This window comes from Phyllobates terribilis, unplaced genomic scaffold (assembly GCF_046119375.1).
Source record: "Phyllobates terribilis strain yellow unplaced genomic scaffold, ASM4611937v1 Scaffold_1__5_contigs__length_1240528914, whole genome shotgun sequence".
NCBI classification, from domain to species: Eukaryota; Metazoa; Chordata; class Amphibia; order Anura; family Dendrobatidae; genus Phyllobates; species Phyllobates terribilis.
Window position 1 is genome coordinate 1,198,585,603 of NW_027362761.1, and position 21,722 is coordinate 1,198,607,324.

The following is a 21,722-nucleotide window of genomic DNA, read 5'->3' on the forward strand; positions in this document are numbered from 1 at the left end:
ATGTACAAGAATATAACTACAATACTGCCCCTATGTACAAGAATATAACTACTATAATACTGCCCTCTATATACAAGAATATAACTACTATAATACTGCTCCCTATGTACAAGAATATAACTACTATAATACTGCCCCCTATGTACAAGAATATAACTACTATAATACTGCTCCTATGTACAAGAATATAACTACTATAATACTGCTCCCTATGTACAAGAATATAACTACTATAATGCTTCCTCTTATACAATGTTATAATTAAACGTTTTCTTTATGCCACTTTTCAGCTTGTGCTGTGTACACTCAGGGAATCTGCTCTTCGGATACCTAGAACCACCTCGGACCTCGGATTTGATATGAGAAATCTCTAGAACAAATATAACAATGGTGCAATAATCCAGTAAGTGAATGAACATGTTCTTTTGGATTCTTCCTGATTCTTTACAAAGCATACAGAGGTCAGAGCAGGCGCGGTATGTGAATGATACCGTCCCCAGCCCGTACTGTGCCCAGGGCCGGCCTTTGGGGCGTGCCAGCTGTGCAACTGCACAGGGCGCCTCAAACTTGAGAGTGAAGGGGGGCGCTGCGCTGGCTCCCTCCCCGTCGGTATTTTTCTTATGGAAGAGCAGAGAGGGAGCGCCCAGCGTTTCTTCTGTGCTCAGGCGCCGGCGCCCCCTCTCTGCTCTGAAATGTCCGGCCGGGACCCGGGCGCGCTGCACTCTCTCCTCCTCACACACAGGGGCGGAACTACCGCCCGTGCAGCCGGTTCATTGAACGGGGGCCCCGAGGGAGAGGGGGCCCCTTCAGCCTCCAGCAGGGCCGCCATCAGGGCATGACTGCCCTGACTCCAGTATGGGGCCCGGCCGGTAGGGGCCCCCTTGGGGGCCCCCCTCTTGTGTGTCTCTCTCCTCATGGGGCCCCCGGCCCCATGCTAAGCGCCGGGGCCGGAACATCTCTGTCATGATTTCTCTGACTTCCGGTCATGTGACGGCACCGTCACATGACCGGAAGTCAGGAGAACCTGGTGTCATCGATTTGGACGAGGATTCTGCAGGGATCGCATGGGGGTAAGTATAACAAGTTTTTTTTTTTTTTTAAATACAATTTACTAGGAGTGGGGGGAATGGGAGGTGCACATGTGGGGGAGGGGAATGAGAGAGGTGCACATGTGGGGGAGGGGGATGAGAGAGGTGCACATGTGGGGGAGGGGGATGAGAGGTGTGCACATGTGGGGGAGGGGGATGAGAGAGGTGCACATGTGGGGGAGGGGGATGAGAGAGGTGCACATGTGGGGGAGGGGGATGAGAGATGTGCACATGGGGGGGATGAGAGAGGTGCACATGTGGGGGAGGGGGATGAGAGAGGTGCACATGTGGGGGAGGGGGATGAGAGAGGTGCACATGTGGGGGAGTGGGATGAGAGAGGTGCACATGTGGGGGAGGGGGATGAGAGAGGGGCACATGTGGGGGAGGGGGATGAGAGAGGGGCACATGTGGGGGAGGGGGATGAGAGATGTGCACATGGGGGGGTGAGAGCTGCACATGGGGGAATTGGGAGAAAATGAGCTGCACATGGGGGAATTGGGAGTAGGGGGATAATGAGCTGCACATAATGAATGTGGGGTGGGGGACAGTAAATGATGATGGGGTGGGGAGAGCAGGACATGATATAATGAATTGGGGCAGGGGGTGCATGTAAATAATGAATGCGGGGAGCAGGAAGTATAGAGTAGGGGGCGTTGCGGATGCAGGAGTGTAACTGGTAACAAATTGGCGGAAAGAGTAGAGGTTCTAATTAAATTATATATTAAGTGCCTATTTACAGTTAATGGGGGCACCGTGGTGGATTACAATTTATATTTGGAATGGTAGGTTGTATAATAACTAACCATATATTGATGGTGGATACACGTCTGTATTCAGCTGCGTAATGTAGAAGTTGGGGAATGTGCTCTAGATAACTGTGTTATTTTATGCAGAGACGAGTCCTGGCTGGAAGACGTAATGGCGGTCTGTGCTGGATGAAGGAGAAAAGCGTAGCTGAAGGACTTCACCTAGAGACGTCACCAGTGAGTCAGTGTATTACATGTACACTTACACTATATACTATGTACCGGGCTCCTGTGTATAATGTCACTGGTGATCACTGTATTACCTGTACACTGACACTATATACAGAGCTCCTGTGTATAATGTCACTGATGATCACTGTATTACCTGTACACTGACACTATATACAGAGCTCCTGTGTATAATGTCACTGGTGATCACTAGATTACCTGGACACTTACATTATACATACCATGTATAGAGCTCCCGTGCATAATGACACTTATGGTAATATTAGTAATGTGGTGGTAATATTAGTAATGTGGTGGTAATATGTGGTCTGGTCATGGTGTGGCAGTTTTTCCCCCTTCTGTGTGGTATTATTCGGTCACTATGTTGTGGTAATATGTGGTCTGGTCATGGTGTGGCAGTATTCCCTGTATGTGGTATTATTGGTCATTTTTAAAAAAAAATGTATATGACACATTCCCTTAAAGAAAACTAAATAAAAATATATCTAAAAAGAGTATTGGATATTTTAAGAAAATTTTAATAGGTTAGAGTAGGGCCCTGCCAGAAGAGTCTACCTTATCGTGGTGGCGGCTTTAAAACTTTTCAACTTTTGTTGCTTGTTATTACTTGATCATTTGATTAATAAAAAATGCACTTGTTGTTTTCACCTACATGAGTTTAATTTTTTTTCTTTGGGGGGGGGCGCCAAGAGGGATTTCGCACAGGGCGCCATATACCCTAAGGCCGGCCCTGACTGTGCCCCCTTATCTGCTCGCTCGGTGGTTGGCGCTGAGCTGTCACCTAGTCCTTGTCCTATTAATACATTTGTTCTTGTGTGATGTTATCAGCCGTGGGGCTTTGTGGTCCGCAGTGTCCTGGTGCTGATGAGGAGCTGAGTGATGGGTGATGTGGGAAATGTGCAGTGTGCTTGTTCCCTGCCGCTCTGCCAGTGCTCCTGTGCCCCTCATCCTTAAGCCCCTGCGATAAGGACGGGTTTATTTTAGTCCTGGTTTTCCTAGAGAGTAGAGCTGATCCTTTAAATATCATCGTCCCTATATGTTACTTGTTACTTACCTTCTTGCCTTCATATTCGTGTTCACACTTTGCAGATTTTACACACATACCTTTCTGCAGTATTTCTCAATTTTTTCTTGCCAGTGAATTATTTTAAACTTTATCCCATCCACATGCTACGGTTTTATTTTGGCGCAGAAATGTTTATTGTGGAAACATAACTCTCGCTATTGGAATATGCGCACTGCGGATTTCCCATAATATATGGCCTCATACACACAGTCATATTTTTTCTACAGGGCACTATAGGAATTACACTGGGCCTCACTGTACCTCCTTAGACCTCCGATTTTTTTTATTATTATTTAAGGAGACCCAAGTTTACTGCTTCTTTCAAAAGAGAAGATACATTGCAACAAGTCCCGCTCCTGTGTAAACTGCACAATGTGATAATTGGTAATTATACGGTATAAGTAATGCCATTATTCATTGACAGCAAGCAGACATCTTGAATTATCTATCCATTGCTAAGCCCTAGTTTATATGATCTGATATGGCCCACGGAGGATCTGTTCTTCAGTCACTACATTATTATGCATCACTGTTGAACAATAAAGATATTTGTTATAGAAGTCAGTGATACATTTCTTAATGATACATTTCTTAAAGGGGCAGGCCACCCTGTCCATTGGCCCAATCACCCTCCTCAAAGGCGAAGGGTTGTCGCTGCTTAGGCCTCCCCTAAATATAAATCAGAGCAAAGATCTTGTACAAAGAACATCCCTGGTTCTGAAGTACAAATCACAGCCATTTCTCAGATTTCGAGTTATTCAGGATGACATGCAATTTAAAACGTAATTATGGTGAAAGAAACTTTGTAATATAGCTTATCAGGGAAATCTGCTTCCTCCCCTTGGACTGATCATTTATTCTTAATTCTTGGATTAAATTTGTTTTCAGTGAATACAGACTTTCCTTTTACTGAGATAGGAGATGACAGTTGGTTCTCATAAAGTTCTATGGAGAAGTGTAAATGGAGAACTTGCAGCAGGACGTCTGTGTCGGCCTCTAGCTCCTCCCTCCTCCGCAGAATGTCTGTGTGTTCCTCTAGCTCCTCCCTCCTCCACAGAATGTTTGTATATTCCTCTAGCTCCTCCCTCCTCCACAGAATGTCTGTCCCGCTAGCTCCTCCCTCCTCCACAGAATGTCTGTGTGTTCCTCTAGCTCCTCCCTCCTCCACAGAATGTCTGTGTTCCTCTAGCTCCTCCCTCCTCCACAGAATGTCTGTGTTCCGCTAGCTCCTCCCTCCTCCACAGAATATCTGTGTGTTCCACTAGCTCCTCCCTCCTCCACAGAATGTCTGTTTTCCGCTAGCTCCTCCCTCCTCCACAGAATGTCTGTGTTCCTCTAGCTCCTCCCTCCTCCACAGACTGTCTGTGTTGCTCTAGCTCCTCCCTCCTCCACAGAATGTCTGTGTGTTCCTCTAGCTCCTCCCTCCTCCAAAGAATGTCTGTGTGTTCCGCTAGCTCCTCCCTCCTCCACAGAATGTCTGTGTGTTCCGCTAGCTCCTCCCTCCTCCACAGAATGTCTGTGTTCCGCTAGCTCCTCCCTCCTCCACAGAATGTCTGTGTTCCTCTAGCTCCTCCCTCCTCCACAGAATGACTGTGTTCTGCTAGCTCCTCCCTCCTCCACAGAATGTCTGTGTGTTCCTCTAGCTCCTCCCTCCTCCACAGAATGTCTGTGTGTTCCACTAGCTCCTCCCTCCTCCACAGAATATCTGTGTTCCTCTAGCTCCTCCCTCCTCCACAGAATGTCTGTGTTCCTCTAGCTCCTCCCTCCTCCACAGAATGTCTGTGTTCCTCTAGCTCCTCCCTCCTCCACAGAATGTCTGTGTTCCGCTAGCTCCTCCCTCCTCCACAGAATGTCTGTGTGTTCCTCTAGCTCCTCCCTCCTCCACAGACTGTCTGTGTTCCTCTAGCTCCTCCCTCCTCCACAGAATGTCTGTGTTCTTCTAGCTCCTCCCTCCTCCACAGAATGTCTGTGTGTTCCTCTAGCTCCTCCCTCCTCCACAGAATGTCTGTGTTCCTCTAGCTCCTCCCTCCTCCACGGAATGTCTGTGTTCTTCTAGCTCTTCCCTCCTCCACAGAATGTCTGTGTGTTCCTCTAGCTCCTCCCTCCTACAAAGAATGTCTGTGTGTTCCGCTAGCTCCTCCCTCCTCCACAGAATATCTGTGTGTTCCTCTAGCTCCTCCCTCCTCCACAGACTGTCTGTGTTCCTCTAGCTCCTCCCTCCTCCACAGAATGTCTGTGTTCTTCTAGCTCTTCCCTCCTCCACAGAATGTCTGTGTGTTCCTCTAGCTCCTCCCTCCTACAAAGAATGTCTGTGTGTTCCGCTAGCTCCTCCCTCCTCCACAGAATATCTGTGTGTTCCTCTAGCTCCTCCCTCCTCCACAGAATGTCTGTGTGTTCCTCTAGCTCCTCCCTCCTCCACAGAATGTCTGTGTGTTCCTCTAGCTCCTCCCTCCTCCACGGAATGTCTGTGTGTTCCTCTAGCTCCTCCCTCCTCCATAGAATGTCTGTGTGTTCCTCTAGCTCCTCCCTCCTCCATAGAATGTCTGTGTGTTCCTCTAGCTCCTCCCTCCTCCACAGAATATCTGTGTGTTCCTCTAGCTCCTCCCTCCTCCACAGAATGTCTGTGTTCCTCTAGCTCCTCCCTCCTCCACAGAATGTCTGTGTTCCTCTAGCTCCTCCCTCCTCCACAGAATGTCTGTGTTCCTCTAGCTCCTCCCTCCTCCACAGAATGTCTGTGTGTTCCTCTAGCTCCTCCCTCCTCCACAGAATATCTGTGTGTTCCTCTAGCTCCTCCCTCCTCCACAGAATGTCTGTGTTCCTCTAGCTCCTCCCTCCTACAAAGAATGTCTGTGTGTTCCGCTAGCTCCTCCCTCCTCCACAGAATATCTGTGTGTTCCTCTAGCTCCTCCCTCCTCCACAGAATGTCTGTGTGTTCCTCTAGCTCCTCCCTCCTCCACAGAATATCTGTGTGTTCCTCTAGCTCCTCCCTCCTCCACAGAATGTCTGTGTTCCTCTAGCTCCTCCCTCCTCCACAGAATGTCTGTGTTCCTCTAGCTCCTCCCTCCTCCACAGAATGTCTGTGTTCCTCTAGCTCCTCCCTCCTCCACAGAATGTCTGTGTTCCTCTAGCTCCTCCCTCCTCCACAGAATGTCTGTGTGTTCCTCTAGCTCCTCCCTCCTCCACAGAATATCTGTGTGTTCCTCTAGCTCCTCCCTCCTCCACAGAATGTCTGTGTTCCTCTAGCTCCTCCCTCCTACAAAGAATGTCTGTGTGTTCCGCTAGCTCCTCCCTCCTCCACAGAATATCTGTGTGTTCCTCTAGCTCCTCCCTCCTCCACAGAATGTCTGTGTGTTCCTCTAGCTCCTCCCTCCTCCACAGAATGTCTGTGTGTTCCTCTAGCTCCTCCCTCCTCCACGGAATGTCTGTGTGTTCCTCTAGCTCCTCCCTCCTCCACAGAATATCTGTGTGTTCCTCTAGCTCCTCCCTCCTCCACAGAATGTCTGTGTTCCTCTAGCTCCTCCCTCCTCCACAGAATGTCTGTGTTCCTCTAGCTCCTCCCTCCTCCACAGAATGTCTGTGTTCCTCTAGCTCCTCCCTCCTCCACAGAATGTCTGTGTTCCTCTAGCTCCTCCCTCCTCCACAGAATGTTTGTGTTCCTCTAGCTCCTCCCTCCTCCACAGAATGTCTGTGTTCCTCTAGCTCCTCCCTCCTCCACAGAATGTCTGTGTGTTCCTCTAGCTCCTCCCTCCTCCACAGAATATCTGTGTGTTCCTCTAGCTCCTCCCTCCTCCACAGAATGTCTGTGTTCCTCTAGCTCCTCCCTCTTACAAAGAATGTCTGTGTGTTCCGCTAGCTCCTCCCTCCTCCACAGAATATCTGTGTGTTCCTCTAGCTCCTCCCTCCTCCACAGAATGTCTGTGTGTTCCTCTAGCTCCTCCCTCCTCCACAGAATATCTGTGTGTTCCTCTAGCTCCTCCCTCCTCCACAGAATGTCTGTGTTCCTCTAGCTCCTCCCTCCTCCACAGAATGTCTGTGTTCCTCTAGCTCCTCCCTCCTCCACAGAATGTCTGTGTTCCTCTAGCTCCTCCCTCCTCCACAGAATGTCTGTGTTCCTCTAGCTCCTCCCTCCTCCACAGAATGTCTGTGTGTTCCTCTAGCTCCTCCCTCCTCCACAGAATATCTGTGTGTTCCTCTAGCTCCTCCCTCCTCCACAGAATGTCTGTGTTCCTCTAGCTCCTCCCTCCTACAAAGAATGTGTGTGTTCCTTTAGCTCCTCCCTCCACAGAACATTATGAGCACCAACTGTCATCTGCTATCTCAGTAATGGGAAAGTCTGTATTCACTCACTACAGATTCATTCCATGAATTGAGAGGGAATGATCAGTCCTGGAGGAGAAGGAAGCAGATTTCTCTGATGAGATATATTACAAAGTTGCTCATTGTCAAATGTTCTATTGATTTATGGAATAAAAAGTAAAAAGACGGCGACTCTTCAAGGATTTATTTATGTGCCAGAGTTCTGACTGTCCTTCCAGTGTATCAGACTGATCTTCTAAGATGGAGGACGGTTGGGCACCTTTTGAAACCACATCACTGAGCACCTGAATAAGCGGTCATCCGCTGAAGACGTGGATCAGCCATTGGCTTCGATAAGTGGAATCCTCAAGATGTAGATGCACCAACAGCTTCCTCCATCCCACCAGTCGGCTCACAGTCAGGAGGGACAGATCCAGGAAATAACAGTGAAGCCACATGGATCATCCTACTAAAGGCGCAGTCAGCCGGCCGTATAACACGGACGAGGATCGCATCGCAGTGCAGGGACTGGCCGGCAGCTCTCCTGATGTGAGCATGACTGCTGCACAGAAATACATGAATCTGTCACTCTCGGGTCAGGAGAGCTGCCGGACAGTTCGAACATGTCCATGTTATACGGCATATGTGACAAGATGCAAAGAAATCTGACTTTATGGTGAATAAATTGCTCCAAAACCGCACACGGCGCTCGTCTTTCACAATTTTTACAACTCAGATTTTGAAAAATGTGTCAAAATTGCATCTGAGAAAAGTTGTTGCAAGCTCCTAATTCGTGATGAGCAGAGCGGTGGAAGCTCGGGTTCTGGTACCTGATCCGAACATTTGAGAAAGTACCCGAACTTCCACAAGAACCCGAACCCCATAGAAAATAATAGAGACCCGAACTGGTAAGCAAAAAATCTCTTTCTCTCTCTCTTTCAAACGGATTTCCGGGAGAACTCCGTGTTTAGAATTTACCACCTGACAATGGTGACCCGAACTTTGGAGCTGGAAAAAAATCTGTCTCTTTCTCTCTGTCTGTCTCTCTGTTTCTCTTTTTCTCTCTCTCTCTCTCTTACCTCTTTCTCTTACTCTTTCTGTGTCTCTTTCTCCTTCTTTCTCTTTTTTCTCTTACTCTTTCTGTATCTTTCTCTGTCTCTCTCTTTCTTTCTGTCTCTTTTTTCTCTCTTACTTTTTCTCTCTTTCTGTATCTTTCTCTTTCTCTGTCTCTGTCTTTATCTTTCTCTGTGTCTCTTTCTCTTTTCTGTGTGTCTCTCTTTTTTCTCTCTTACTCTTTCTGTATCTTTATATAAACCTATAGAAAGAGCTCGCAATCAAAATCTAAACATCCCAAAAAAGAAAGAGAAATGTGATAGGAATCCTGCTAATATATAAAGGACATCACTCTCAGTCAAATAACGGCCAGAAATATAGCTATTATTGCAAAATACTGTATCTTTATTATACAAAGTACAACATGTGATATACAGCGGTAAATAACATAAAAGGGTGACTGGGATGAGAGGCCGGATAGGGGGTACGGTGAAAAATACCCCAGGGAAAGAGAAGAAAACCTTAGCCCAACTGCAGATATATCCACAAGATATGTACCCAGGTGTTGTATATAGTCAAGCAATGTAGTCTGTGTCCGACTTGTTGGAGAGACACCCAGGCTGTGGGTCTAAAATTAGACATACAGCATGGCAAGCAGATCAGCGTGTCTATAGCGGTCTGCTTAGATCACGTGAATATATAGTAATCAAAATAGTCACACATTACCTTGGTACATAGCGATGACCAAGTGTGGAGAGTCTGCAGAGGGGAATGGACAGCGCGCCTCGACGCGCGTTTCACCAAAGTGGCTTCGTCCTGACGCTATAGACATGCTGATCTGCTTGCCATGCTGTATGTCTAATTTTAGACCCACAGCCTGGGTGTCTCTCCAACAAGTCGGACACAGACTACATTGCTTGACTATATACAACACCTGGGTACATATCTTGTGGATATATCTGCAGTTGGGCTAAGGTTTTCTTCTCTTTCCCTGGGGTATTTTTCACCGTACCCCCTATCCGGCCTCTCATCCCAGTCACCCTTTTATGTTATTTACCGCTGTATATCACATGTTGTACTTTGTATAATAAAGATACAGTATTTTGCAATAATAGCTATATTTCTGGCCGTTATTTGACTGAGAGTGATGTCCTTTATATATTAGCAGGATTCCTATCACATTTTTCTTTCTTTCTGTATCTTTCTCTGTCTCTCTCTTTCTTTCTGTCTCTTTTTTCTCTCTTACTTTTTCTCTCTTTCTGTATCTTTCTCTGTCTCTGTCTTTATCTTTCTCTGTGTCTCTTTCTCTTTTCTGTGTGTCTCTCTTTTTTCTCTCTTACTCTTTCTGTATCTTTCTCTGTCTATCTCTCTCTCTCTTTGTATCTTTCTCTGTCTCTCTCTTTTTTTCTTTCTTTCTGTATCTTTCTCTGTGTCTTTTTCTTTCTATCTCTCTCTCTCTCTTTTTCTCTCTTACTTTTTCTCTCTTTCTGTATCTTTCTCTGTGTCTCTTTCTTTCTATCTCTCTCTCTCTCTTTTTCTCTCTTTCTGTATCTTTCTCTGTCTTTATCTTTCTCTGTGTCTCTTTCTCTTTTCTATGTGTCTCTCTTTTTTCTCTCTTACTCTTTCTGTATCTTTCTCTGTCTATCTCTCTCTCTCTCTTTGTATCTTTCTCTGTCTCTCTTTTTTTCTTTCTTTCTGTATCTTTCTCTGTGTCTCTTTCTTTCTGTCTCTCTCTCTCTCTCTTTTTCTCTCTTACTTTTTCTCTCTTTCTGTATCTTTCTCTGTCTGTCTTTATCTTTCTCTGTGTCTCTTTCTCTTTTCTGTGTGTCTCTCTTTTTTCTCTCTTACTCTTTCTGCATCTTTCTCTGTCTATCTCTCTCTCTCTCTTTGTATCTTTGTCTCTCTTTTTTTCTTTCTTTCTGTATCTTTCTCTGTGTCTCTTTCTTTCTGTCTCTCTCTCTCTCTTTTTCTCTCTTACTTTTTCTCTCTTTCTGTATCTTTCTCTGTCTGTCTTTATCTTTCTCTGTGTCTCTTTCTCTTTTCTATGTGTCTCTCTTTTTTCTCTCTTACTCTTTCTGTATCTTTCTCTGTCTATCTCTCTCTCTCTCTTTGTATCTTTCTCTGTCTCTCTTTTTTTCTTTCTTTCTGTATCTTTCTCTGTCTATCTCTCTCTCTCTCTTTGTATCTTTCTCTGTCTCTCTTTTTTTCTTTCTTTCTGTATCTTTCTCTGTGTCTCTTTCTTTCTGTCTCTCTCTTTTTCTCTCTTACTTTTTCTCTCTTTCTGTATCTTTCTCTGTCTCTGTCTTTATCTTTCTCTGTGTCTCTTTCTCTTTTCTATGTGTCTCTCTTTTTTCTCTCTTACTCTTTCTGTATCTTTCTCTGTCTATCTCTCTCTCTCTCTTTGTATCTTTCTCTGTCTCTCTTTTTTTCTTTCTTTCTGTATCTTTCTCTGTGTCTCTTTCTTTCTGTCTCTCTCTCTCTCTTTTTCTCTCTTACTTTTTCTCTCTTTCTGTATCTTTCTCTGTCTCTGTCTTTATCTTTCTCTGTGTCTCTTTGTACCTTTCTCTGTGTCTCTCTTTTTTTCTCTCTTCTCTTTCTTTCTCTCGTTAAAACGGACTTAAGTCGGTGTTCGGAATTTAACCCCTGGACACTAAATGTTATTACGACCCCAGAACTTTTGACTTCAGGTTCACTTATCTCTACTTGTAACCAATTATTGGGCTGATTTACACAAAGCGCAGCGTCGCATTGCAACATCACAGCTAATTATTTCTTATTATGTCGCATTGCAACCTGTGACCTCATGCGACAGAGTCACAAATGTTTCCAAATGTGTTGGATTTATTGTTGCGAATCGGAGGCGACTCACTTGCCGTAGACGTGCGTGGAAAGTGCAAATGGAACGTGACTTGTCTGCAAAGTGACCGTTTTATTTTCCAGCAAGATGGGAGCTCTATAATAGTACCTGTCGCACCACAAGTGCCGCCGTGCAGCCCCAGCCAAACGCTTTCCTCTCCAGACCCCTCAGCTTGGAGGGAAACCTACTCTGCATATAGTGATACTTTTACCATTGATTCATCATTTGCATCTTTTTAAGAGACTTTTCAATTTTGCCCTGTTGTATTCATTAAGATTTTTTTTTGTGCCAACTTCTGCACCAAAACAAAAGTTTGTTGTTTTTTTTTTTTAACTTATTTTATCACCTTTTTAGAACAAAAAGTTCCACGTTCCTTTAAAGTGTCGCACATTAGTCAGTGATCCAGGGCACTGGAGTACGGCTGAGCACAATATTTAGCCATTTTTCGAAAAAGCCGAAAATGATGAATTAGCTAAAAACTTCCGGATAAGGAAAACTGCGCCCGTAATGCCGAAGAAAACAAAAAAAAAGAACCTAAGTAAGATTAAAAATATGTAACTAAAAATAATGAATGAGGAGCAAAAAAAAAAAGGCACTAAACAAAGCTGAAAGACGATGATGAATTAGTGTCATTTTTTGGAGATAAATATTGGTGTACTGTAAGGAAGCGGAATGTGTAATGAGGAGCAGGATGCACATTCTCCGCCATAAATAAATATTGTAGTAGCCATTGTTTCTAACCTCCTGGTCTGGATCTAATGTGTTAAAGGAATTCTGGTGCGAGCCCCAATCATCTGATCCACTGGTCCTATGGACAAACCCACAAAAAATGGAAATTTTAAAAAATGTTGGCACTTCATTTATTGCCCATGCAACGGTCCAGCTGTATTGGAACTTACAAGGATTATTGCTGTTCTCGTGTGTTTGTCTGCGGCAGTTCCTACATGGTCACCTGTGTAGAAATCCTGCAGAGAACATAATCCCCTGCGGATCAGTTCCATCCTGGGCTAGCGATCTGACCGATGTTGCCTCCTTAGCTAAGAGGGTGCGGCTTACCAAGCTTGTGTCCTACAGTAGAGGAGAGAGGCTTCTGCTGCAGACAGTTGTCCTACAGCCAGATACAAGGCAGTGAAGAGCAGAGAGGACATGGCAGAGCTCGGGGGGCGCTTCTTCTTCTGAAATTATGGAATGGAGCTGCTGTCGCATGGCTGCCACTTGGTTCTCCCAGTCCTGAACTGATTGATGATACCGAGACCAGGACAGTAATTTGAAGTTTTAAAGAAAATGGTCTTTTTATGGACCAATTTCTTAAGTATTTTAATTCAAAAATAACTTTTGCAATTGGGTTTCATTAAAAAAATGCACTTTGGGTTTTAAAATAGTTTTTTTTTTTTGCACATTGTTGGCTGCAGAATGATCTAACTGAGAATCCGCCATTAAGCTCATTCTCACGGTGAGTATCAAACTCTTTTTTTTTTCTGTTCTTTTCTGAATCCCTCTCCGCTGACTTGTGGCCGCAGACCACAATAAAGTTGAGCTGAGCTTTGACTTGGTCATTTATTTACAACTGTGAATGCAGAAAAAGACATATAAAAGAGCTACAAACTCACCATCAGAATCAGCTTACTGGCAGATTCTCAGTTAACTCATTCTGTTATCAGCAATGTGCAAGGAAATAAAGAACCTGTAAAAGCCGAATGCTGCAAAATTTTTAAAGAAATTTGATGACAAAAATTACTTTAGCCCAAACTACAAACATGTCCCCGGAGGTGTTCAAACCCCATAAGAGACCCCCTATAATAAGTCCAGGGAAAAAGGGACAATAAAACACTGTCAATCTTATGAGGAAAGATTTATTTTACAGCAGCTCTCGTCCATCAGGAGGTTTATCCTCATCACTTCCTTGAGTCTAAAGACCTTTTATATAAAGAACCTCAGCCCCCCAACCCATCTGTCTGTTACAGAAATGCGCTCTCTTTGTACAAACTCCTATATAAGCTGTATAGGAAGCGCTGCAGTGTAAAGCATGGAAGACATATAGAGCCAACCACGGTCTGAACTATTGAAGTCAGATTTCAATATAGTTCAATATATATGGAACTTACAGGCTAAAAGATAGGAAAAAATATTTATTTTTTTAGCATTTTTGTCTCATCTTTATTAACTAGAGATTAGTTAATTGAGATTTGACCGATATTCGAATACAGCAAACGCGTAACGCTCCGTCTAATGGCCCCCGATTGGCAATTACTGATGCTTTTCTCCTAGGAGGATCCATGACGCTCTGTGTCGCAGCCCCTACAGCGTTACATATGTCTTTCCAGCATTGGCATCGTCCTCTATGACCCACAGTAAAAAGCGGCTTTCATTCTGGCAGACCCAACCCATCGATGATCTATTCCAAAAAACGGGACCCAGAAGCTCTCAGGGATTTCGATGCTAGACCTGCGGCGATCAGATGATTGCTTCAATCTGAAAAGGGCCCCAATGATAACATCTACACAGGACACATTATAACATAAGGCATATTTTCATTTTTTGCCATGTTTGTTACCCCGAAGTCGTATCGAGTCTCTCATTTTGGGTTTTAAATGCCATGACGATGTCCATTGTGGCGGCGTTGGGCGTCACTTTCACAGCTATTTTAATAACGGAGCCGGCGCCGCCCGTGAAAACCTTCCCCTCCCAGATCTTGTTCTTGGTGAGCTGAAGTTCCGTCTTCACGGGACCAATGACGAGGACCTTACAAACGCTGGGAATTTTCACTCGAAATGTCTCCCAGCTGTCAACGGGAAGGAGCCCGACTCGTGGCTGCAGTAAGGCGCAGCCGTGGCCCCATGCGGTGTACACTTTCGGGAAGGGTGGTAGACTCTTGTTGGAGTAGCAGTCAATGACGTAGTCACAAGCATGTGAAAACTCCAGAACTTTTTGGACATCTTGGCGTCTAGTAAAAATGCTCATCTTGTAACGTCCCGACTCTGGAAGATGAACGGTCAAGCTGATCTTACGGTCCACATGGGTGAGGAAGCAGTGCCTGTCCAGGGAGCACAAGCCGTTCACTACTTTACCATTTTCCAAAAGTGGATATAAGTCCAAGTCCCACAACGTATGGAAAGTGATGTTACATTTCCCGGTGGTTGTCGTGATGATCGGAGACGTGTGGCTTGGGTTGGTGAGACCGTGACGTCTTGAGTTGCTTCCGGGTCCACAGTGATTGCTGAGATTGGGCGGGAAGAGTTCATTATGGTTTATTGGGGTCTTGCATTTTATTAGAACATTAGCTGCGTTCTGAAAGTTTTCAGTTTCCAGGTCTTTAATAAACAAGGACAATCTGTAGTATCCAAGGAAAGGCAGGAGAAGGAAGCATCCAAGTTGGTTGTCCTCCATCTGCGAGACCAGACATTTCTTACTGAAAACCTCCGTCATCTCTGGGTGGGCTAGTTGGAAGGTTGCCACCAGGGGTCTGGATGTCTTAAATGTAACTTTGAGTGAGCTGGTGTCTACCATGATAAGATCCTGACCAGAATTTTTGCCGATGACCCCAAACTCCTCACCGGAGTTGTAGCTGATGACCCCAAAATTTTTTGCTTTGTGATTTAGCCCCCAAAAGTGATATGGATTTTCCGGCAGCTTTAGAGAAGTTTTCGGCTGAGGGCAATCAATTTGATAGGAGCAAACCCATTTGTACGGATATTCGGCCTCGACAGGCCTGGCAAATATCATGAGCTCGTACTGTCCATGCCAAGGGGGGAAAATGCGCAGGGTCATGAGGGTTTCTTGGATGCTCAGTATCCCGAAGGTCTTTTCTACCAAAGTTCTGCTGTTATCAAAAAGCTGGTAAATCTTATAACTATATTCCCTTGGGTGTGAGCAGCCGAGTGAAATTTTGACTTCGCCGTCTTCTGTATTGAGAGAAGGGTAAACAATAATTTATTAAAAATTGGGTAAAACTTATGAAATCTTCTCTAATTGTGGCCTACTGACACTGGAGAGCACTCAGTTACTTTGTTACAGTGCATCACGTCTCCCTCTCACCCAGGACCTTTGTGCGCAGGACTAGATTAGGACAGGTTATTATTGAAGATCTGAAGGCAAACCATCAATTTGTACATTCACTGTCAGCAAGCAGAGTTCTTGCACTGATGAGGACTCATCGGAAAATATTTAAGAAGATTCTTATAATAACAGGGATTAAATCCATAATGATTTGTCCAATTTTTCCATCTGTATGCACAGTAATGTAATGTGATGGCCGGGTTGGAACATTAATGGGCAGAGTTGAGCCTGGCATTGTGTTCTCGCTGGCATTTATCATCCCTGGGTGAGGGTGTTAAACATAGATAAGAAATACAAGGACTGACCTAGTTCCAGCCGCTGCCAAGAAAGTGTCTGCTGTAATGTCCTGGAAATCCGGTAATAAGCGAATCTTAAATCGTGGGCGACTTTTGGGTTTTATTTGCCATCGCTCTTTCACAATAACAATAGGAATAATACATTTTGTAATACATGTTGATGATACATGTAATACGGCAGCCGGTCTACGGTGGTTTAGGGGTTAATGCTTATTATTCCATTATGGCCTGAAATGGTTAAAAGACTAGATTTGTCTCTGGTGGTCTGGGGGAGTTCAGGAGTTATCTAAGGGTAGAATGTAACATTTCCAGTAATCTGGGATAGTCTATGGGTAATATATCTTGTGGCCTAGAATGCTGTAATTAAGGGGTTAAGAATGAATGTTCCTGGTTTTCTAGGGTGGGATAGGAATTAATATACGTTGTCCCACATTGTCTGATGTATCATCAAAGTGCAGTGAGAGAATATGGGGACACTCGGCATCTCGTGAACAGGGCACATTGGAAGGTGACCTCTTGTCCTGTGGGAGGAGGGTATAAGAAGGTGACCTGGTGTCCAGTGGGAGAGGGTATAGGAAGGTGACCTGGTGTCCAGTGGGAGGAGGTATAAGAAGGTGACCTGGTGTCCAGTGGGAGGAGGTATAAGAAGGTGACCTGGTGTCCAGTGGGAGGGGTTATAGGAAGGTGACCTGGTGTCCAGTGGGAGGGGGTAAAAGAAGGTGACCTGGTGTCCACTGGGAGGGGTTATAGGATGGTGTCCAGTGGGAGGGGGTATAAGAAGGTGACCTGGTGTCCAGTGGGAGGGGTTATAGGAAGGTGACCTGGTGTCCAGTGGGAGGGGGTATAAGAAGGTGACCTGGTGTCCAGTGGGAGGGGTTATAGGAAGGTGTCCAGTGGGAGGGGGTATAAGAAGGTGACCTGGTGTCCAGTGGGAGGGGTTAAAGGAAGTTGACCTGGCGTCCAGTGGGAGGGGGTATAAGAAGGTGACCTGGTGTCTAGTGGGAGGGGTTATAGGAAGGTGATGTGGTGTTCAGTGGGAAGGGGTATAACAAGGTGACCTGGTGTCCAGTGGGAGGGGTAATAGGAAGGTGACCAGGTGTCCAGTGGGAGGGGATATGGGAAAGTGACCTGGTGTACAGTGGGAGGGGGTATGGGAAAGCGACCTGGTGTCCCGTGGGAGGGGGTATGGGAAAGTGATCTGGTGTCCAGTGGGAGGGGGTATGGGAAAATGACCTGGTGTCCAGTGGTAGGGGGTATGAGAAAGCGATCTGGTGTCCAGTGGGAGGGTGTATGGGAAAGTGACCTGGTGTCCAGTGGGTGGGGGTATGGGAAAGTGACCTGGTGTCCAGTGAAAGGGGTATGGGAAAGTGACCTGGTGTCCAGTGGGAGGGGGTATGGAAAAGTGACCTGGTGTCCAGTGAGAGGGGGTATGGGAAAGTGATCTGGTGTCCAGTGGGAGGGGGTATGGGAAAGTGACCTAGTGTCCAGTGGGTGGGGGTATAGGAAAGTGACCTGGTGTCCAGTGGGAGGGGTATGGAAAAGTGACCTGGTGTCCAGTGGGAGGGGGCATGGAAAAGTGACCTGGTGTCCAGTGGGAGGGGGCATGGAAAAGTGATCTGGTGTCCAGTGGGAGGGGGTATGGGAAAGTGATCTGGTTTCCAGTTGGAGGGGGTATGGGAAAGTGATCTGGTTTCCAGTAGGAGGGGGTATGGGAAAGTGACCTGGTGTCCAGTAGGAGGGAGTATGAGGAAGCGATCTGGTGTCTAGTGGGAGGGGGTATGGGAAAGTGACCTGGTGTCCAGTGGGAGGGGGTATGGGAAAGTGACCTGGTGTCCAGTGGGAGGGTGTATGGAAAAGTGACCTGGTGTCCAGTGGGAGGGGGTATGGGAAAGTGACCTGGTGTCCAGTGGGAGGGGGTATGGGAAAGTGACCTGGTGTCCAGTGGGTGGGGGTATGGGAAAGTGACCTAGTGTCCAGTGGGAGGGGGTATGGGAAAGTGACTTGGTGTCCAGTGGGAGGGGGTATGGGAAAGTGACCTGGTGTCCAGTGGGAGGGTGTATGGAAAAGTGACCTGGTGTCCAGTGGGAGGGGGTATGGGAAAGTGACCTGGTGTCCAGTGGGAGGGGGTATGGGAAAGTGACCTGGTGTCCAGTGGAGAGTGAGGAGACGGTAATGTCGGATTCACTACACCAGTTCAAGCGGGGACTGGATGCATTTCTAGATACCAGGCAGATTTCAGCATATACTTAAAAATAGAATAAAATAGTAGGTTGATACAGGGATTTATTCTGACTGCTGGTTTCAGAGTCGGGAGGGAATTTTTCCTCAGGTGAAGATTGGCCAAATCATTTGGGGTTTTTGCCCTCCTCTAGATCAACTTTAGCAATTACAGAACTAAAAGGTCGAACTTGATGGACGCAAGTCTTTATTCGGCTTTACTAAATATGATAACTGGGAAGATTTCCAGTGCAGAAAGGGGAACAAGTAATTTATTCAGCCTGACGTGATAAGATGTAGGTAATTAGTTTGACATGTATGGTGAAGAGGAGGCAGGTAAGGACCCAGCCAGGATACGAGTATACACCGTGTTCACCTCCTGCCTTCTTGTCACTCTTGTGACTTTCTTGCCCCTGCGTCTGCTTGGATCAGTACACAAGGAGAAGGTACGAGCACCAGAAATGTCCACATGACGGCCCCCAAACTATCAGGGTTTTCAGAGTCCTCCGCACCATAGAAAATAGCAATAATAATAGAATAAAAACATCCTATTTCCATATAAAGTGGAGCCTTTTAATATTTACTTTCTAATAGTCGTCTCTTCTGCACATTTGTTGCCGAGATCCCGGCAAAATTTTTCAGATAATCCTATAATGCCTATGCACAGCATCGCTGATGAAATAATTGGTTCTCCTGCTTTGCTGTTGTCCTCTTCTACAAAGGCCTCACAAAGCTGAGGGTAACACAGTGCTCAGACAGCTCATGTATTACAGCAACAAGAAAAATCACAAAATGCTTTTAACTGTTCTGGAAACCACAATGAAGGCGGCAGGAGTCCTGAGAACATAAAACGCAGCAGTGTATTAACCCTCTAAGATATTGTCTCGTAAGGGGTCTAGATGGTGCTGTTGGATGGTCAAATTAAATAGGTTGTCTCATTTGAAGAACATCTTTCTCTTTGGAGGACCCAACATCTCCATGGATTACATGAACAGACCATTGATTTAAATTTCACCATGCAGTACTTCATTTGACCTGTGGTGGCGCTGCAGCAAAACTGTACACTTGCTGCTAAGCTGCCACACAGATTGTAGCTGATCACTGTGATCAGCTTATTTTCAGGGGGGGCTTTCTAATAAAAAAGGATTGTTCAAAAAGGACAATTTCCTTTAAGCTTATGGACAATGTAGGCAGTATACGAAAGTTTAAAAACTCCATCTCTCTTTAATTGTAGGCTATAAAAATGTGTATTTCATGCTGGGTTTGGCAGCTAGTGCCTATCTGCCTCAATCAATTAATATTTATATACTATCATAATACAATAGATGTTGAACTCCCCTATTAGAACAGAACCTATAGTACTGTTCATCCAGTTCCTCCTGTTTCATGGATACACCAGGCTCAAGAGAAACAGTAGGGTAGCTAGAGCAATAACCACAATGTAGATTTATATATAAATGTGACCTGAACCCGAGCACAACACATTTTCAAAGTTTGTCTTCTTTAGAAAGACAAATATAGTTTTATTTGTTTTTATAAGCTCCACCCCCGAGGAGTCCTGAGTTGAATCATGTTTGTGTTACCTGAAGGTAAGATTTTGTGGGGGTTAAAATGTGCCCTCGCCCTTTACCCAAGAAAAAGGGAATTTTCAAAATTTTTCTTTCTCACAAGAGCAAAATGTGTCCTTTTATTTTGTAAGCTCCACCCCAGAGGAGTCCTGAAGCCAACTATGTTATGACTTAAAGGTAAGCAAGATTAAGATTTTTTGTCTCGAGGGAAAAAGGTTATAATGTTCCCTCAACACAAGAAATGGGGAATTCTGAACGTTTGTTTCACAAGAGAACAAATATTTTTCTTTCATTTTACAAGCTCCACCTTAGAGGAATCCTGAGCCCAACTACGATTGTGTAACCTGAAGGTAAGAAAGATTTTTATTTATTTTTTTGGGGGGACGGGGGCATAATATACCTTAAACCCAAGTAAAGGTGACTTTTTTTTTTAAGTTTTTAATTCACAGATTGATCTTTTAATTGTTAAACGCCATCCGTGAGTCCTAAGCCCAACAATGATTGTGTAATCTAAAGGTAAGCAAGATTTTTTTTTTGAGTGGGGTTGAGGGGAGGGGGAAGGTTAAAAATATGATCATAACCTAAGAAAAAAAGAAGTGAGCAAAAATTGTCCTTTTATTTTTGTAGCTCCACCCCTGAGGAACCCTGAGCTCAAGAACGTTTTTGTATCCTGAAAAAAAGCAAAAGTTTTGAGGTTATAAAATGTGTCCTTAATTTAAGAAAGGGGGATTTTTTTTAAAGCTTTTCTTTGACATGAGAGGAAATATTGTTCTTTAATTTCTATACTCCACCCCCCAAGGAGTCCTGAGTCTAATCATGGTTATGTAACCTGAAGATAAGCAAGACTTTATTGTTGTGGGAGGGATTGATCATTTGCCCTTATTCAAAGAAAAAGAGAATGTTCAAAGTTTGTATTTCCCGCAAGAACAAATATTGTTCTTTTCTTTTTTGTAAGCTCCACCCCTGAGGATTCTTTAAAAAGCATAAATAATGAATTTTCAGAACTGTTTAATTCTAATATTGTGGTATTATAAGAAATGTGTATATTGGACAAAAGATTGTTGTCTTCCCAATTGATAAATACCAGTAACTCCTTTAGCAATAGGCATCATTTCTGATATTAGGGAAATTTAGCATTTTTCTCAGAAGTTCCGAGAAGCGTTAACTTGTCTTATTAATTTTCTATCATTTTCCCTTTCCTTGACCTTAACAACATTTAACACGTAAAGATTGATTTCTCCTGTTGTCATGTTGTACCTGTTGTAAGGTTGAAAGCTTTTGGAGAGATGATGAAAAGCTGGAGTCTAAAGAACTCGGAGGTCTTGAAGATTTTCCGTTCGAAATCTTCAAAAGAAACTATTGAGTCAAGCAGCTGCCAAGTCGGGTTGTCGGGCCAATGAGTTTCTATGAAATCCTCGGGGTCGGTGAGGAAGAAAAAGTCTTCATATCTACAAGAAGCAAGAGTTGTCAGTTAACCCTTCCTCGTCACAGGGCCTTAAAGGGATGAAACCCAGAATATGGATCCTCTCTCTATTTAGTTTTCATGCTCTCTCGATGTTAGTAGGAGTATCTTGACTGGTTTTCTCCCCGACTTCAAGATGATAAGAAAAGTGTCTTCCTGTGAAGCATGCAAAAAAAATAATATACTTTGTAGGCCACAGTCTATAGGTTGTATAGAATTACAGTGGGCACCGTGATTTCTGACAGCCCACCATAAAATACAGAAGGCCCCAGATAATTCATTGGAAGTAAGTGGGTGATCCTAAATGATAAAGGAAACCACATGATGTCTGATATATTCCATGCAGCCCCCAGAACATCCCCAGATAGGAAACGATATTAAAAGTGGTCGTCTTCCATAGCCACACCGCATTATTATAAGGAATAATCCTCCTTTTAGAGTGGAATACAGCTCTGTGCCGCATTAAACATCATCCTATATCCCCAATATACAGCGTGTAGTAGTAGTAATACTAGTGCAAAGGATCAAGAAATAGTGCCATACAGTGAAAATAAAGTGTTGTACAACGCTATCACCGTATACAACAGCTAAACATGCCATGCAGTGCTGTCACCGTATCCTGCTACTCCCCAAATAGCAGTGCCATATTGTGCCATTACCATACTATGCTACCGCTATACAGTACCGAAATAAAAATGCACTATACACAGTTGAAACCAGAAGTTTACACACACTATATAAAAAGACATATATGCATGTTGTTTTTCT

The 21,722-nt window shown here is 44.6% G+C and overlaps 1 protein-coding gene and 1 long non-coding RNA gene across 2 annotated transcripts in view; one reads left to right on the forward strand and one right to left on the reverse strand.

The window, feature by feature from the left end:
* The first annotated feature begins 576 nt into the window (after positions 1–576).
* Positions 577–21,693, forward strand: LOC141173262 (uncharacterized). Its single transcript, XR_012252627.1, has 7 exons — positions 577–1,070; positions 1,982–2,071; positions 19,624–19,669; positions 19,794–19,842; positions 19,928–20,008; positions 20,120–20,157; positions 20,722–21,693. It is a non-coding gene; the product is annotated as an uncharacterized lncRNA (long non-coding RNA).
* Positions 20,722–21,722, reverse strand: part of LOC141173246 (lim and transglutaminase domain protein ltd-1-like) — a 33,693-nt gene continuing 32,692 nt past the window's right edge. The window contains exon 5 of the mRNA XM_073657868.1: positions 20,722–20,940. Coding sequence (XP_073513969.1) covers positions 20,739–20,940 — 202 coding nt within the window. The 3' untranslated portion in view covers positions 20,722–20,738. The remainder of the gene's footprint in view (positions 20,941–21,722) is intronic.